The following is a 17961-nucleotide window of genomic DNA, read 5'->3' on the forward strand; positions in this document are numbered from 1 at the left end:
CACCAGGTCCTCCCTTGCTATATGCGTAGAGCGAGAAGTGACAAGCAGTCAAAAATTGTAGAGCGAAGGCTGCATTCAGATTACGTGAAACCTCACATGGGTGACCTGACTCAGATCTGTCAACAGAAAGGCTACACATGTGTTTTAAAATGTCGAATTAGCGAATTCGAGGACACGATTTTGATAAAACCGCCCTTTTGTTGGAAAATACCTCTCGATGATAGTCCATTCATTCTGCCCAATCCTTGAGTACATGTCAAGTTTTCGTTGACTAATTGTGCCGAATCAAGATCTCTTTCTCTCACTGAATACGGTCATTTCTACACTCACAAAGTCCCAAATTTGTCACTCATTATTCAATGAGAGGTACAATTAAAGTATTTGTCCTGGTGTCACACGGGGTAATTTGCATGGGCTGCCGGCCAAGTTGGAATATCAGGAAAGGAACATCAAGGTACCATCATTTGTGTCTCAAATCTGAGCTGTTAGCTTTGATTTGGAAAATCAAGCACATGGCCTCAAAACCATGGTCCTTACTAGAAAACATTTTTCCCTGGCTTGCGCTTTAAATTTCGTCTACATAAGCTCGGATACTCCATGTTTAATGATTTTCAGCATAGATAGTATAGCCCCAGTTGTATACGACGAACTCTATTGCGCCATATGTCCTTTAGTCACGGTGACTTCCTGATGAATTCGAATTGATACATTACGATGAAAGGGTCGATCAGCTGGCCTAGTAATACTACTAAATCAATCCTGATACAAAATTCAACCTTGAGAATGGGTAGAAAGCTTTCTTCAACTTGAACCTTCATCCTTGTGCTACAAGTAGATTTTAGAACTCAACTTGAACGACTTCCGGAGCTATCAGTAAATTAAAACCCCAGGAATTTCGCTTTTGTTCGCAGCTCGGCAATTAGGATAAATTGAGGATCCGATTGATGGAAACTGCAACTGAAACATCACACTGGCCATGGTACAGGGTCAAACTGACAATTTGCCCTCAACTCACAAATTTAGATTCACAGTGGGCGCCCAGTTGTGCCAGGTGAATACTAGAAGCCACTGGAGTACAAGGCGGTTCAAGAAGGAGGAGTATATATAGCAGAAGAATAACGCTCTTCGGAAGCTACTACTTTTTCACTACTAGCAGTGTTCGTTCCAAGCTTCTCATAACTTGAAAGCAACTTCCTTGGAAGGTTGAAGTCGGACTTGAGCCAAATCCCTTTGAGATTCTGAAAAATATCGTATACTGGTATCTATCATGAAGGCCCTCATTGCGCTCATCTATCTCGTGGCAGCTACCTTTGCCCGTTCAATCGACACCCGTCAAACAACCCAAACCTCCGCCTTGGACGATTCGAACAGTGCAAAGGTCACATTTTACACTACAATCGGATCCGCCAGCAACCCTGTGCCTGCCAGATCTCCCCTCGATAATAAAGAACGATCCATCGGAGATCTCACGTCGGTTGCACCAAACCGTCAATCCAACAGAGTTCTCCGGAATGGAGCCTCTGGAATGTCGTGCACAATCTACGGCCCGGCTGGCGAAGTGCTTGCCGTTGTGCAAGACGGTATGGAGGACCAATCGTTGTCACCTTCCCAAGCCAATTATGCGACGGCGAGCCTTGAAATCGCCTGCATAAGGGTCTAGGTCAGAAGGGAGATATATCATCGTTCATGGGATATTGGCCTCGGTACGGGTTTTTTGCCTTCGGTGAAGTTTTTCCCCATACCGTAATGCGAATGCAGAGGCGATGAAGTGGGTATTTCAAGGCGAATGTATGATATCATATAGCCAATTTAAAGCCATTTAGTTATATTACGAGTCCAAGTTGCCCAACCGTGTAGAGTCGATCATTATAATTTACAAGAGAGTTTGTATGCTTACTACATATAGACTTTCACATCTGGTCAGGGTCTAGAATTGATGACACTAGGACTGTGTTTTCTTCACATACATCGTGGAAATAGCACCTTGAACAAACGTATTAGACATGGTAAACGATTCATTCCTGCGTTCACTGGAAAAGCCTGTCTCTTTAGACCGCAACAGGTAAAGCGTCAGCTACACTTGATCGAAAAGACTGCGAGTAAAGGTTGCCTAGAAAGGATCTGTCATATTAAATGTAGGGAAGACGTAAGAGATGAGCAGGGTCGTGAAAGCCCTTTTACAAACCCTCGGCCGCTTCTCATGGATACTAGTCAGTAGCTACCCAAGTAACTTTATTTCTGGTGAGCTCCAAATTGAAATTGCCGGCGAGAAACACACACATTTTAGTACACATTGGCAACCACAATGACCTTAGAGTTGTATATCCTCCGAAACTCCATCTACTGCATACTAGTACATCCCTGGATCCGACGCGGGCATCATGATGCTGATCCTGGATAGTAGACCCGAAACTTGAACAATGAGCCCAGCTGCCCCCTTCATAGAAATTAAATGCCCTCATTTAGGCTTATTTTCTATAACTTCCTGACTTATTTTTTCCAATACAAAGCATTATCTCGAATGTGATCGTGGTCAGGCTCATGTTCACATTACATTATGTCAGCACTAGCATGTGATGCCGCGGAGCTTTGATTATAATTCGATCTTCCGAGAGCCCCGAATCACCGTGAAGTGCTGAGCTAGATCACGAGCTCTTAAAGTAGCTTTCTCCGAGAAATTCCAGCTTCATCCTTGCACCCACCAACATAGTCCTCGTCATGGCCAACCTGTTCACCGTCCCGATCGCCTCAACCGGCGGCTCCATCGTCTGCACCAACCCCACAGTTGGACAGGGCCAAGACAAGCAGAATGTCTATCTTCTCACATTCACTTCGCCAAAGGATAATCGGCTGACGCCCTCATTCATTGATGCGATGATTCTCGCTCTTGACATTATTGAGCACCGCTACCCGAAGGGTGTTGTAATCACGACCAGTGGTATTACCAAGTTCTACAGCAATGGGTTGGACCTGGATGTTGTGGCGAGCACCGAGGGGTTCCTGGATAAGTGGCTATGGCAGTTGTTCCGACGATTTTTGACGTATGTTCCTTGCTCCTTGTTCCTTGTTCCTTGTCCCTCCTTCCCCCGCCTCCGGACAGAGAGCCGTGATCTAACCAAGCTCGTTAGCTTCCCCATGCCCACTGTCTGCCTGCTCAATGGGCATGCATTTGCAGGCGGCTTCATGTTTGCCATGTACCATGATTATCGCGTACAAAATCCCGACAAGGGATTCCTCTGCGTAAATGAGCTTGAGTTCGGAGTCCCGCTCCAAACGCCCATGATGAGCATTTTCCGCGAGAAGCTGGTTCCCACCACGTTCCGGAATGTGGTTCTCGAGGCGCGTCGCTTTGGCGGCAGAGATTCCTTGCAAGCGGGGATTGTCGATGCGCTGGGTGGACTTGATGAGACTCTTGCTTTGATTCGCGATCGGAAAATCCTGAACAAAGCTGATACAGGTATCTATGGTGTCATGAAGGAGGAGATGTACTCGCGTGTGTTGAATGGTATCGATGATCATATTGGCAACTTGGCCTGGCGCGATCGAGTGGAGGAGAAGAAGGGAGACCTGCTGGAAAAGAGTTCGCGGGCTGTCGAGGCGTGGGAGAAGAACAGCAAGGCTAAGCTTTAAGGGAAGTTACTTGGAACTTGAAGGTGCTCTACGAGCCCGAGCTGTAAATTTTGAAATAGAATGTGTAAATATAACATGCAATACTAGTATTGATAAGTTGGTCCTAGAAACCTAAAATTGAAGGGCCTGATGGATACGGCTTCTTCAAAGGTTCAATAGTGACTCATCGGATGGTTTGAAATAGCGGATACCTAGTAGGTAGGTATATGCTAGAAAAAGTACCTCGTAAGGCTAATATGCTACTAGTTGCTATCATACTAATTAGTAAATACTCTTTATTCTAAGGTTGGAATTTCCAAGGTTCACAATGCGGTGACACCTCTATTCACGGTTCCATAGTACTAGATAGCCCCACAATTAGACGGAAATTGAAGGGAATTCCAAGGTTAATTATCTCATGTGGACGCTAGATTTGTGAAGTGTACCTAGGTAGCGGTCTTACAATAAGATCAAATTATTTGATTGCGAAGTATGCAATGATGACCCTTATACTCGATCCAATGTTGTTTTCGCATACCATCCATGCTACTACTCAAACAGTTTTCCCAACTCCATATTGCAGATCGTTCTGACGAATCGCATCATGTCCTGCAATCGTTGCCATTTCTGCGGTAGTTCCAATATATGGGCGTGGGATAAGGATGAAGGGGTTGGATCTGAAGTTTCAGATCATTGGACCACTTGGCCGGGTTGTGAGTATCTTCCAAGGTTGCCGGTGATCACCATGAATAGCCATGGATTAATTGAAAGTTCATCTTTATAGTATATCAGAGGCACGGTACAGTCTTTCTATCGACATGGGAGGAGCGAAAATATGACCAAGAGCTTCAGAAAAACTGGCCTGACATGGTTCTCGGAGCGGCCCGCGGGCCTCAGCTGGCGTTCATATTCCACTATAACTGCTGGCATGATTTTATGAACTACTTTGAACCAGGGAAAATAAGTCTAATTTGAGTCTTCGAGGTCTGCATATCTATAGCATCTAAAGAAGACCGTACACCTGCAGACCTAGGTACTACTCTAGGATGGGCCTTGGAAAGTGTCCCTGGAATGCAAATATGGGATAGGAAAGGTTTCGGGCGCAAGAAAGACCTGTTGGTTTTCCATCTGACAGGAAACCTCAATAACCATATTCAAAGATATGGAATGGCAAATTTCAACCGAGCTTTTGCAAAGTTGCCCTCGCCTCTGAGAAATGTCGAGAGAAATATCCTCGAATGTCTCACTTTCGGGTTGGTATCGTCTCGGAGTCCGAGAGATATCTTCTCCCGTTTTAACTTCGACATTTTATTTGTCATTGTAAAGTTTCTTTCTGTCCGAGATGCCTTGAGCTTGTGCTCAGTTTCACCCGCAACCTATTCAGCAAGAGATATATTGAAGTCACAGTCGTTTTGGAAAAGCAGATTTTGGCTGGATGGAGAGGTTGGATACTTAAACTTCCTACTTCAAGATGAGACAAAGCTCCTTTCCAGTGAAAAACTTGAAATCAATTGGCAGAAAGTCTACTATCGAGCGAAATCAGCGCTACCAGGTGCAGTGCAATATCAACGAACTCGTGACATTCACCATTTCTTCCTATTCCAGGGCATCGTTCGGAAGGAAAAGAAATTGTGGGAGAGGCTCTGGTGGCTTAAAAACAGGTGCATGATGATTCGATTTCCGGCATATAAACACAACGCTCTAGAAAGTTCACTGTCCAAAAATCTGGAGTGGGAAAAGGCTGGGTTGAATACTCGCTGGTACAGATATCGAGACCACTCGGGATGGCTCAGCAAGGGGCATCAAAGAGCTCGGAAATCTACATGGATGGTTATCCTGCATCCCTCGCTCTTTCAAATAAAGGTGTGGGTTTTAGCGGACGGAAAAAGCACTCATATCATAGGGATGGAGTTCGCCTTCAGAGATGAAGATCGACCCAATCGGCGTCTCGGATACCACATTCCGACACAGGAAATAGTGGTGAACATCGATAGTCCAAAAGATATCAGGAGACTCGACATCCACTCATCAAACGAGGGGATCCAAGCTCTTCGTTTCTTGGGGGCACAAGCTACTACTGATACTGAGCTCTGGCGAGAGATCACGCCAGGATGGATTGGGTCAGCTAGCTCTGATAAATTCGGAGATAAGCTTCATTCAATTCCGATGTCTGATATAATTGCGCTGGAGGCCAGGTTTGATGTAAGAATAATTCCACCAGAGTTTGAATACATGACGTGCTCTAACGAGGCGATTCTAGCACTACAAGATGATTGGCATCAGAATTGGGAAATCTAAAACATCAGCGACCTGATTGAAAGGTGGCGCTCACATTGCTTGACCGGATTGATAATGAATTATCCTAGCTTGTCCTGATAGCAAGGTCAAAGATCGAACATATGGAAATGATACAAGGAATTTTGCTGAGATTCAAAAATAGACCGAAGACATTCCTAATAGAATCGCAAAATCTGATCACAGTGAGATCTACATGTTGCATCGCTACACGTTCTTGAACACGCAACATGCGATGCACAGCATGTAGAGGATACCTGCATCGTTGAAAGCTGATCACGACGCATACTAAACCAAACCAATTGCACTGAGCAAATTTCGAGACTGCAATAAGCAATTTGGTATTAAGCAAGGAGCAGGCCGTAGAATTACAAACCAGACGCTCGAGGACGTGACTTGACTGGTCTCGAAGACACACAGCTCCGAACAGACACGAGAATGATCTTCGCCGAGACTATCAGCTGAAAACATGTGGATTGATGACGGCGTTTTAATCAGAAATGAGAAAGGTATAAAGGGAATGGGTCGTTGATGTTTCTTGGTTCAGACCTACAGATTCCAACTCCTACCTGGCTCATCCGATTTGTCTCAAGAAGAATCGGTACGGTGTTTTGGTCATTCGTTTCTTAGACATTTGCATCAGCTGAGTTTGCAATTAGTGATTTCTCTCTAAACCATGAGGCCAGAATACCTTTTGGTATGTTTGGGTCTGGGAGTTGGTACCGTCGCTGCTCCTGTACCCACCGAAGCACGTGAGTAGTATCCTAGGTGAGATTTGGTATACTCGCTGAAGTATTTCTACTATAGACACCGATGGAAACCTTTGTCTCAGAGGTGACGGTGGGGGCGGTTTTAGTGGAGGTTTTGGGGGAGGTTTTGGGATAGGTTTTGGAAGTGGCTCCGGTAAAGGCTCCGGTGGAGGAGGCTCTTCGGGGGAAGAGGGTGGTGATAGGGGAGAAGGGGGAGAGAAAGAGAAAGGTCGAGAAGGTGAAGAAGGCAAAGACGGTGGAGGCGGCTCCGGCGGTGGTCATGGCGGTGGAGGGGCTGGCGTGGGAGGTGCAGGCTTAGGAGGCGCCGGCTCTGGGGGTGCCGGTTCCGGTGGAGCAGGAGCCGGCGGCGGTGCTGGCCTAGGGGGTGCCGGTGGGGCTGGCATTGGTGGTTCTGGCGGTGGAGGTGCCGGTGCAGGTGGTGCCGGTACAGGAGGAGCTGGCGCCGGTGGAGCTGGCGCTGGCGGAGCAGGCTCTGGAGGTGGCGGTGCAGGAGGTGAACATGGCCAAGAAAATGGTCATCAAAATGGTGCTGGAGGTGGAGGCCAAAACCAAGGAGGTGGTGCTGGTGGCCAAGAGCAAGGTGGTCTCCTCGGGGGGCGCTCTTGGAGGTGGTGGTGCCGGTGGCCAGAACCAAGGAGGCCTTGGAGGAGGTGCCCTTGGAGGCGGCGGGGCTGGAGGACAACAAGGAGGAGGCCTTGGAGGAGGTGCCCTTGGAGGCGGCGGAGCTGGCGGACAACAAGGAGGAGGCCTTGGAGGAGGTGCCCTTGGAGGCGGCGGAGCTGGCGGACAACAAGGAGGAGGCCTTGGAGGAGGTGCCCTTGGAGGCGGCGGAGCTGGCGGACAACAAGGAGGAGGCCTTGGAGGAGGTGCCCTTGGAGGCGGCGGAGCTGGAGGACAACAAGGAGGAGGCCTTGGAGGAGGTGCCCTTGGAGGCGGCGGAGCTGGAGGACAACAAGGAGGAGGCCTTGGAGGAGGTGCCCTTGGAGGCGGCGGAGCTGGAGGACAACAAGGAGGAGGCCTTGGAGGAGGTGCCCTTGGAGGCGGCGGAGCTGGAGGACAAGGAGGACAACAAGGTGGCTTTGGAGGTGGTGCTGAAGGTGGAGGTTCAGGCGGCGGGGGTGGCGGTGGAGAAAAGGGAGATGGAGGAGGCCATGGAGGAGGCGATGGAAAAGGAGAAGGTGAAGGAGGAGGCCATGGAGGAGGCCATGGAGGAGGCAGCGGCGGCGGCGGCGGCGGTGGTGGTGGTGGTGGAGGAGGAGGCGATGGAAAAGGAGATGGTGAAGGAGGAGGCCATGGAGGAGGTCATGGAGGAGTTAGCGGCGGCGGCGGTGGTGGTGGAGGAGGCGATGGAAAAGGGCATGGTGATGGAAAAGGGCATGATGATGAAAAAGGGCATGGTGATGGAAAAGGGCATGGTGATGGAAAAGGGCATGGTGATGGAAACGATGGTCACTCCGGTGGCATCGGGTTTGGATTTGGTGCAGGAGGCGGCGTCAGTTGGGAGCATCAAAGATAAGCTGCCTTATGCAAAGCAAAGGGTAGACCTGTGATGAGCATCAAGTAATGTGGATTGGGATGGGACAAGTTGAAACAGCATGAAAATTTGGTGGGAATCGTGATAAATTGGTAGTAATAATGGTCTTTTCGGACATCTATAGCATATTTGCTCCCGTCGTAATAAAATACATAGCATCGTAAGGTATACCGTGATCATCAAGAGCCCATCCAGGGCTCACTTCTTCGTCTTGTCGAGCCGGTCAACAAGTGGGCGATAAGGGGAGGCCAAAACATGTTCTGGCGCAGGTTCTCCTCGTTTGAGGTCTCCAGGACTTGGTCTGCGAAGCTGTTCTTCATGCATGCGGTCCAGCGAGTCGCCAACCACATGGTACTTGGACCAGTTGATTGGAGGCATGCGTACCACGTTCTGGGCGGCCGGTATACGGCCGAAGGGAGACAGCTTCGGATCTTTGCCTGCTGATTTCCCTGGGCCAGTTTCATTTTCATTTTCATCGTCCTCGTCCGTGTCCATATTGTCGTCTTCGGTGAATTGAATTACAGCACCCCTTTCTTCCGTGCGTAATCTCCCCGAGGCTAGGTCACGGGCAAAGCCTTCTGGATCGGAGCCAGCCGCATCTTTCATGCGCTCAAGGCTTTGGATGTCGCGCAGACTTTGTTGTTTCTGGAGTTGCAATATTGATATCGCCGACCGCAGGGCGATCGCATCGGGGTTCTCGCTTTCGGAGATAGGCACGGGAGGCGGTTCTGGTTTAAAGACAGCCGGTGCTGCAGGTGGCCGCGGGGCTTGATAGGCTGGTGTCTTTGGTGGTACTTGACTTGTCGGCGACGGCGACAAAGGGGGTGGTACTATGGTCGCATTGCTAGTTGCGACTGGATCGAGATGGGCGAATACCGGCGTCACTGGAGAATATGGCGGGCGGGGTGGGGTGCCTGGCCGATCATCCGTGATGGTCGCATCGTCGGGAGGCTGCATAGCCAGGGGAAGAAAACTGCGGTGTTGTTGAGCCAGGATGGTGAAATAGGGAGGGTGGGCTTCTGCAATTGACAGAAGTACCCTTGGGTCGCAGGAACAAAAAAAGAAGAAAAAGTCGGAGAAAGCGGGGATGTCGAAAGTCGTCGAAGACCGGCGGTTGTCGCTCGGGGCCCGCACTGGCGTCACCGGCGTGAGGCTCTTCCGAGGCGCGAACAGTAGATACAGTACAGCTCAGCAGCCACACAGCCACAGTTGCCCAAACGCACTTGAGTGTCAATTTTCAAGTCGGACAAAGTATGATATAATGCTTGAAGTCGTGATTAGAGGGCGTAGTGCTTGCAAGCCTGTCAAGTCCGGGGTATACCAGGACCCCAGCCCAATGTTTGATGTGATTCGTGTGCTCCGTACAAGACATAAGATATGCGTGATCTGATGAGAGATGATTATCAGTGTACAGATCTGTACAGTATCAAAAAGGTCGCATATCAAGCAGGTATGGAAGGGGAAGTATGAGTAGACATGTAAGTTGCAGTATGTCGAGGAAGGACGAGGTCGAAGAGGAACAATCCACAAGTGATTGACCGCCTTTGGATTTGTCTAGTTTCCGGCCTCACCGCCTCCGCTTTCAATTTTTGATCAGCCCACCGCAACACCTCCGTTTCCATTTGCATTATTTAACTTACAGAACACCCAAAATGAAGCGCAAGACTGACGAACGACCTTCGCTCGATGGCAATGGCTTGCCTAATTCCAAAAAGCGTGCACTCTCCACCGAGGAGGCCGTGAGCCGCTTCAGCGATGGATTGTTCGACCCCGCGAAGCAGAAGAACTACACCGATTCCTACGCCAAGTCGAGTCCGTAAGTTGACAGTCATTCCTACGAGCATTGTCAATTGGAAGTTTTGATCCGAATTGACACAATTTTCATGCTTTTAGTTATTACCATGGCGTCATCCATCCTCTCATTGAACCATCTCTGCTCCGTTCCGTCCGTGATGAAATTCAAGAACACCTTTCCTTCACCGAGAAGGAGACCGATATCTACAAGATCTTCCAATCGGGAGACCTGGCCAATCTCGATGGTCTCGATGATTCATCTCTCTCCAAGCTGCCGTCTATCTTGAAGCTCCGCGACGCCATGTACTCAGCACGCTTCCGTGAATACTTGTCCTCCGTGACTGGCTCTGGAAAGCTGAGCGGACAGAAGACTGACATGGCAATCAATGTATATAACGAGGGATGCCATCTTCTTTGTCACGATGACGTTATTGGTAGCCGGCGCGTGAGCTATATTCTCTACCTGACCGACCCCGACACTCCATGGCAAGAACAATGGGGCGGTGCACTGCGCCTGTACCCAACCACCACCGAGAAAGACGCCCAGGGCGAAGACGTCAAGATCCCCAGTCCAGACTTCAGCCTCTCTATTCCACCTGCCTTCAACCAGCTCAGCTTCTTCACCGTTCAGCCAGGTGAGAGCTTTCACGATGTCGAGGAAGTATACCACCCCCGTGACGACGAGGACAAGTCCAAGAAGCGCGTGCGCATGGCCATCAGCGGCTGGTTCCACATTCCCCAAGAGGGTGAGGATGGCTACGAGGAGGGTTTGGAAGAGAAGTTAGCGGAGCGCAGCAGTTTGGCCCAGCTACAGGGCCGCGGCGACATCTACGATTTGCCGCAGCCGAACCCAATCTCTTGGGAGGAGCCCGAGGTGGAGGGCAAGGGCAAAGGTAAAGTGGAGGAGCAAGCCGAGGGCAACGAATTCACCGAGTCCGATTTGGAATTCTTAGTGAAGTACATTGCACCCTCATATCTGACCCCCGATATTGCCGAGGAAATGTCAGATGCGTTCGCGAGCGAGTCCTCTCTCAGTCTGGAGCGGTTCCTCCATGAGAAGTTCGCTTCCAGAGTCAGCGCATATATTGAGGAGCAGGAGAGGCAATCCCTTCCCTCCTCGTCAGAGGAGATCAAGTCTCAAACTGGATGGACCGTTGCTCGTCCCCCGCACAAGCACCGATACTTGTATCAACAACCTGCGTCTGGTGAGACTGAGAATCCCATCAAGGAGATTTTGAATGTCCTCTTTCCCTCGCAGCCTTTCCGGAAGTGGCTGTCTCTTATCACTGGCGTCGATCATCTTACAAGCCACAACCTCCTTGCCCGTCGTTTCCGTCGCGGTGCAGACTACACACTGGCCAGTGGATATGATTCTGAGCAGCCTCGCCTAGAGTTCACCCTGGGCCTCACACCATCATCGGGATGGGAGAAAGATGTGGAGGAAGATGAAGAAGACGGAGAGAACGGCGATGCTCAGTCCAAGCCCAAGGAGCAGGCCAATGGCGATGCTGCTGAGCACCCCTCAGTTGGCGGCTATGAGATTTACATGGCTGGTGACGACGAGGAAGATGACGAGGAGGATGAGGAGAATGCTGATCAGGTACTCCGGCCTAAGGAGAAGAAGAAGGCCGACCCTGCGATCTACCGCTCGGCCGGTGCGGACGAGGACGATGGCATTTTGTTCAGCACTCAAGCTGGCTGGAATCGTCTCAGCATTGTGCTCCGTGACAATGCCACTCTGAAGTTTGTCAAGTACGTCAGTGCAGCGGCTAAGGGTGACCGATGGGATATCACTGGTGATATTGGAGTTCATTTCGAGGAGGGTGACGACGATGACGACGACGACGACGAAGATATGGAAGACCAAGGCGAAGAGGAAGGAGAAGAGGATGAAGATGAGGATGAAGGTGACGACGAAGAGGAGGAATAGATTTGACATCGGCAAGATCGTTATTTAGCCTATTACTAGCCAAAAGTTTGTAGATTTTCATCAACCCCCGATTTATGATACCTCTCACCCGCGCATGCACCCAAACACCTGACCACGTCCACGCTTATCAATAATTGGTCGAGCACGCAATCTCCTTCATCTGCTCCAAGTTCTCCTGCAGAGCCTCACACTTCGCCTGGAGGCAACTATAACAATCTGGCCCAAGCGGCAATCGAAGGAGATTTTCTTTCCCGACCCCCATGCCCTTTCCACTAACCACCTCCAGGATTCTCGCTGCAGCCTTGACAGGATCGCCTTGCTGTCTTCCATTACTCGACCTGAATGCGTGAACCATATCATCCACCGGTGTTCCCACATAGTCCGCCGTCATCCCAGCCTCAGGTGTGACGAACGCCGCCAAGAGCTTTGTTCGGAAAATGCCAGGCTCTACAATCAAGACGCGGATTCCAAAGGGCCGCAGCTCTGCTGCCAGACTCTCTGACACGCCTGAAACAATTCGAGACATGTCAGACAAGAAAAGTCAGATCTCTAACTCGTCTCGCTCAAACTCACCTTCAAGTGCAAACTTTGACCCAGCATACATAGCGCATCCCGGAAATGCCTCGAATGCAGCACTACTGCTAACATTGACAACGATGCCAGATCTCTGAGCCCGCATAAATGGCAAAACACCTTTCAAGACGCGGATTGGCCCGTACAAGTTCGTGCTGAACTGTGCCTCAATTTCCGCCTCGCTCATGTCTTCAATGCTGCCTAGAAGAGAGTAACCCGCATTATTGACCACCACATCAATCGATGAGCCACCATCCACACGGATAATCTCTTCCACGTGGCGGGCTGTGTCGGTTTGTGTCACATCTAGTCTTACCCAGACACCTCCTAGTTCTGCGATTTGCGGATTCTCCGATGCGGCTTTCTCTGGGTTCCGGGCTGTTGCGAGAACCTTGTTTCCCGCGCGTAGGGCTGACTCGGCGATGGCTGTCCCTAGTCCGGAGGAGGCACCAGTGACGAGCCAGGTCTGTGATGGCATTTTGAAGAAGTCGAGATAGATAACGGGAGATATTCGTGGCAAATCAACTTCAATTGTCAGATGGTTGTAGTCCTTTTTCAGATGAAAGACTGTCTTCACTACGGCTTTCTAGTACTTGCGGTATTTTTATACACCTCAGTCAGGCTTTTTGGCCTCAGCCCTGGATGTTCTGGCATGTGTCACATTACGCGACCGAATAGGAAATAGCCTGCGAGCATGGCAAATTTCAGCCCCATCCACGTCTCATGACAAAGGGTCTAATGTAATTGCCAGATGATCGCCCGCGTTCTAGAACGGAGTTTAGCATGGAATTTACGAGCCAAAGCCCGGCGGGATAACCCACAGATACGAGAGAGTCATTCTAATTTGACGAGCCTCAATGATACACAGCAACGCCCGACATTAGTCGCAACCTTCCTTACCCGACCGCCTACGAGAAATGAGGGAACACAGACGTCCAGCTAATAGTATCATACGCGTCCTTGGGCAGAAGTCGCAAACCAGCCAACGAAATCACCAAGAAATAAGCCCGTGCCACCGTGTACACAATGATAACAGTGAAGAACAAAGGTGCAGCGAAAATATCAAAATCCCCATCTCGAATAAGAAAAAATATCTTTCGGTTTGATCGAACCCCCATCCACCATAGCACCCAGAGAGTGCCCCAGATCGGAGAAGTGACCAGGCAGAGCGCAGAAGTCCGCCACAACCAGCGCTCAATCGGCGTTGGGAACTCGTAGTTCCAGGCCGCTAGATGAAGACCCCCGTACATGACGTTGAACAGAACATGCAAACCCTTGTCGAGCGATAATTCATGACCAACATCCGTACTCCAGCTGCCCCAAATGCTGCGGAAATTGAAATTGCCCGCGCTTTCACGGAGCACGTCGAGGGGCTGGCATTTCTCATGAACGGATCGGAAAACGTCACATCCTCTGCTTTCTAGGATTCGCAGGCCGTGGCGAGCATTCGGGGCAATACCGTGCAAGATATAGACATCTTCGTCGGAAGACTCGTCGAATTTAAGATGTTCGATATCGTCAGCATTGTATTCTTCCAGTAAGACGGGTAGAGACTTTAATTCCGGAATACAAGGCGGCGGCGCATATCCATTCTCGCCCCTAGACGCGAGAATAACGCGCTCTTTCCAGTACTCCATTCTTCGAATGCGATAGTGCTCGCAATGCTTGAGGTGAAGAGCGTGACTGATAGAGTAAAAGTTGAATAGAGCACCAATGTACTCCGTATCCATTCCCATCAATTCAATCGACTGGGTCAAGTTGTACGGCTTGTTGAACCAAATCGCATACAGCAAGATCGTACAACCGACGTGGATAGCGGTGTGTGTTTCCAGAGGCGTGACGGTAATTCCCTGAATAAGGCGCGCCATGACCTGTAGCGCGAACCACAGGATTTGAAGTAGAACCAGTATCTTGGCAAAAAGATCTGCTTTGCTGCGCTCTTGAACATCCGTCGCTTGAATCGTCGGGAGATAGCCGGTCTTGGCAAGTATCGTGATTCCCTCAGAGGCGATGAGACGGCGGATTGATTTTTCGTGTCCATGGCGATCTGTGTATGTCGTTGTTATGGCGAATCCGCCCATTACTGCGAACATGGCCTGTTCTATGACCCATGAGCCTTTGGCCGAGCTGCTGGTTCCGCTCAGTAGAGGGTGGATGCTACTCGAGTATCCACTTGAGTAATGGCTCCATCGATCTGACTCGGGCGTCATTGGTGAAAGGATTGCCTGTGGTTGAATCAGTTGTGATCAAAATGTTTCTCGAGTCTCCAGGTCTGCTGAAAAGTGGAAAAGGCTGGCTTACGGCATAGTGGTTAGCTTGATTCACATCCAGCATTAATCGACGCGCGAGTAGACGTTGATTCAAAGCTTCAGAAATGATAATCTCAGGGAAAATAATGGCAAGGGCCATCAGTCCGAGGCGATGACAGACGGCGCGTCGTAATCGGTACACAAGAGGGACATTCGGATGAACAGCCGTCCAAACACATAAGCCCAGCGTCGACAAACAAGACCAGAGAATATCAGTTGAGCCTCTTACAGGCGGACTAGAAGTCCACTTCTGAACTTCATGCATGTTGTTTAAGCCGGTAGCTTCAAGTTCTTCCCAATGGACCAGTGCGTGGAAACCAGAAGAATGGACGAGAGGTATAGTTTTATAAATCATTTTCCTTACGCGAGCCGCAGGGAGTAGCCCAGTTGCACGGAGCAGTGAGTGGTTCAGCATCGGTGACACTTAGTGGCTAGCTCGGATATCAATGAGTTCGCTCTCGCAGGGCTATTGTCACACCTGATAAAAATCTGAGTGGGACGCCTTGTTTACGAAGCCTCTTCCCCCTCCGCATCGCTCAAAATCTTCTCCGCTTCACGCTCTATTGACGGCGTTCTTTCTTGGATCCAAACACTTCATTGTTTGCTGGATATGGACATCACAAATGTTGTATCGACCAGACTCCCGATGGACATGGATATACTTCTTTTCGAATTTGGCGATGACGGTTTTTTCAATTAGTATGCAAGGGTATGCATTTCCTCTACAAGAACAAGAAGAACAAAAAGAAACTTGAAAAAGACAGACCAGCCGAAGAAGAAAATTAAAGAATTACCGGGAACTGGAATTGAGCAACAGGAGTGTAATGAGACTCACCAATTAACATATTCGCCAGGGGCATTATCGGTGTTCTATCATGGTCCTCGTCGCTTTCGCCTACAGTCCGTGCAAGTATTGCGTTGGTGGTCATATCATCCCTCTATCGACAGGTTCTAGTATATGACACCTTAGCCCAGCAGAATATCATCCAGGCTGGCGGGCTAAGTGTACTCTATGGGATGGACTGTATATTGAACGGCATGGAATATTCCGCCACCGATTTCACCCAAGCTGACCCGAACCCTGGCCATAACTCGCTAATCGAGTCTCAAACTACACTAGCCAGAAAGTTATGCCTATCCTTGGTCATTATTATGCCAATCTGGACAGCATTCTCTGTGTTTCTGGTTTGGAGGTTGCAACGTGAGATGGCCTGGAAGACATTCCGCAAGATGGATGCCGATCTGGTCATGCAGCATAAGTATCGCACTTTCCAGGTAAGCTTTATGCGATGGCCCAGTCATGATTGATCTACTGCGCCCATCAACGGTCTTTTAGTTAATATGACTAGGTGCTGGTGGCTTTCCTCAAGTTCGACGCCATCTATATCCTTGAGTATTTCGTACGGATCATCACGGCAATTTCCAGCACTGAAGTACATCCACTTGGAGATATCTCTCGCTGGGTCTTTCCAATGCTCTGGACTATATTACCGATGTCTTTCCTTCTCTTCCTCGCTACGGCATGTTGCGTTCGACACGAGCACACGTTGAGAACATTCATTCTGATGGTAAGTTCTATCTTCCGAGCCATTTACTATTACTATATCCGCAGAATAAATGGCTAAGAGCCTATGTATCAGGCCTTCTATCTCTGTATATTTCTCGTGATCGGCTGGTTCATATTCTATCTGAAAAAAGCAAGCGGGGGCAATCTGAGCGTCTCCCTGAAGTTATCCTTTTATGGGATTTCCTCTGCGAGTTTAATCTTCTGCACTCTGTGTACAGCCGCTATGTGCTACCGAAACTTCGACCACGGTCTCAAACCGTATATAGGCGGAGGCAAGATGGCGACTCTTCTGGAGGAGAATTTCGAAATGGAGACGCTCAGGAATGATTCGTCTACGTCTACGTCTATGGCTGAGGCATAGAACTCATGATGGCTGGAATTGAAAGGAGAATGCAAGGAAGTCGTTGTTATGTTTTTATTATTCTTGTCTATGCGTGTTTAATGAAGTTTATGCTATGAGCTACTAGCACAGCATATAGAGCCATCTACCACCGACTTCGGGGTATACCTAATCAGACTGCCGTCCTTGAGGTTTCGGAAAGGCAACATGGGTCGAAAAAAAAAAATTTAGAGATCGGGAGTCGATGATGATTTTTTTCTTCTCTCGTTCATTTTAGTCCTAAACATAAAGAACACCTATGTGTTTGCTACTAGCAGCTACTAGGATACCCCCGGCTGCCCGACTGGGCTGGACTGGAACCTCCGAGTCCGAATTCAGCCTCAGGCACCAATTCCTACTTCTCCGGTATCGAGTCATTCTCGGGGTCACAATGAATCTCCTTGAATAGTTAATTATTAGTATTGCAAGTAATACTCTAGCGCCATATTGAAAACTGAATGAACAACTGCTGTCAATCCCAAGGTTCTCCTGTTTTTCGGGCATGAATTTAGGGTTTTAGTTGTAGGCACGGACTTCAAGTTGAAACTGAGTTCAGAAATATATCCATTTGCGCTATGGATCAACCCTAAATTATTGAACAATGGCACGACCCCTACATAAAATCGAGGTAAAACAGGGGTTTAGTCTCAGCGAGTGATCTATTGAAGTTGAATTACGCAGATGATGATGACCAATTTCAAGTTCTAGACTTGACAAAGCTCTAAGGTCCACGGGTTGCGAAGAGTCTGCAGGGGTCTCGTGCTGACCAACACAGGGCTCTCTGTCAGTACCTACTAGTACTACTTGATATGTAGTTCTCCGGGTAATATGACTGGGACCTGGCGGCAGTTGAAACCAACTAGCATGGACCGGACAAAGCATAGGCCTCTCTACAGACAAAGTACCATCGTCACAAACGGGGAAGCAAAGTGAAACAAGCACTCGCACACAGCACTGATTGACACATGGTCCGACCCTTGGGAGTGGCTGAACTAGAACAGTCATAGCTGCCAAAGGTATCCCAGTCTACGGCATGGAGTCGCTGGTATTCCGACCAATGGAGTCTCACGCAGAATAGACCTCAATAATTGATTCCGAGCAGTGGCTTTCCTCTGATCTGATCTGATCTCACCTGCCCGGACCTGCCTTCATCCGCCCCTTCAGCGCTGCTTTTGTTTACTTCCGGTACCGATAGTCTGGT

At 49.3% G+C, this 17961-nt stretch overlaps 8 protein-coding genes across 8 annotated transcripts; 5 read left to right on the forward strand and 3 right to left on the reverse strand.

The window, feature by feature from the left end:
- Window positions 1–1267: 1267 nt before the first annotated feature.
- N7533_001479 (uncharacterized protein) lies at window positions 1268–1660 on the forward strand (the record flags this gene model as incomplete). The annotated part of the gene is made up of 1 exon (XM_057098129.1): window positions 1268–1660. The coding sequence occupies one exon, from the start codon at window positions 1268–1270 to the stop codon at window positions 1658–1660; it is 393 nt and encodes a 130-aa protein (XP_056963265.1).
- A 1058-nt stretch (window positions 1661–2718) lies between these two features.
- Window positions 2719–3630, forward strand: N7533_001480 (enoyl-CoA hydratase/isomerase family protein; the record flags this gene model as incomplete). The annotated part of the gene is made up of 2 exons (XM_057098130.1): window positions 2719–3041; window positions 3129–3630. 2 exons carry the CDS (start codon window positions 2719–2721, stop codon window positions 3628–3630), a joined length of 825 nt encoding a protein of 274 aa, XP_056963266.1.
- Window positions 3631–6580: 2950 nt separating this feature from the next.
- Window positions 6581–8224, forward strand: N7533_001481 (uncharacterized protein; the record flags this gene model as incomplete). Its single annotated transcript, XM_057098131.1, has 3 exons — window positions 6581–6656; window positions 6712–7188; window positions 7251–8224. 3 exons carry the CDS (start codon window positions 6581–6583, stop codon window positions 8222–8224), a joined length of 1527 nt encoding a protein of 508 aa, XP_056963267.1.
- Window positions 8225–8406: 182 nt separating this feature from the next.
- N7533_001482 (uncharacterized protein) lies at window positions 8407–9165 on the reverse strand (the record flags this gene model as incomplete). The annotated part of the gene is made up of 1 exon (XM_057098132.1): window positions 8407–9165. The coding sequence occupies one exon, from the start codon at window positions 9163–9165 to the stop codon at window positions 8407–8409; it is 759 nt and encodes a 252-aa protein (XP_056963268.1).
- A 695-nt stretch (window positions 9166–9860) lies between these two features.
- N7533_001483 (oxidative DNA demethylase) lies at window positions 9861–11932 on the forward strand (the record flags this gene model as incomplete). The annotated part of the gene is made up of 2 exons (XM_057098133.1): window positions 9861–10024; window positions 10102–11932. The coding sequence occupies 2 exons, from the start codon at window positions 9861–9863 to the stop codon at window positions 11930–11932; spliced, it is 1995 nt and encodes a 664-aa protein (XP_056963269.1).
- A 127-nt stretch (window positions 11933–12059) lies between these two features.
- N7533_001484 (short-chain dehydrogenase/reductase SDR) lies at window positions 12060–12983 on the reverse strand (the record flags this gene model as incomplete). Its single annotated transcript, XM_057098134.1, has 2 exons — window positions 12060–12439; window positions 12506–12983. 2 exons carry the CDS (start codon window positions 12981–12983, stop codon window positions 12060–12062), a joined length of 858 nt encoding a protein of 285 aa, XP_056963270.1.
- Window positions 12984–13413: 430 nt separating this feature from the next.
- On the reverse strand, window positions 13414–15079 carry N7533_001485 (uncharacterized protein; the record flags this gene model as incomplete). The annotated part of the gene is made up of 2 exons (XM_057098135.1): window positions 13414–14730; window positions 14807–15079. The coding sequence occupies 2 exons, from the start codon at window positions 15077–15079 to the stop codon at window positions 13414–13416; spliced, it is 1590 nt and encodes a 529-aa protein (XP_056963271.1).
- An 887-nt stretch (window positions 15080–15966) lies between these two features.
- Window positions 15967–16742, forward strand: N7533_001486 (uncharacterized protein; the record flags this gene model as incomplete). The annotated part of the gene is made up of 3 exons (XM_057098136.1): window positions 15967–16089; window positions 16164–16382; window positions 16455–16742. 3 exons carry the CDS (start codon window positions 15967–15969, stop codon window positions 16740–16742), a joined length of 630 nt encoding a protein of 209 aa, XP_056963272.1.
- Window positions 16743–17961: the final 1219 nt, after the last annotated feature.

This window comes from Penicillium manginii, assembly GCF_028828005.1.
Source record: "Penicillium manginii strain IBT 31320 chromosome Unknown utg000002l:1.0-5564898.0:1.0-5567710.0, whole genome shotgun sequence".
Lineage (NCBI taxonomy): Eukaryota > Fungi > Ascomycota > Eurotiomycetes > Eurotiales > Aspergillaceae > Penicillium > Penicillium manginii.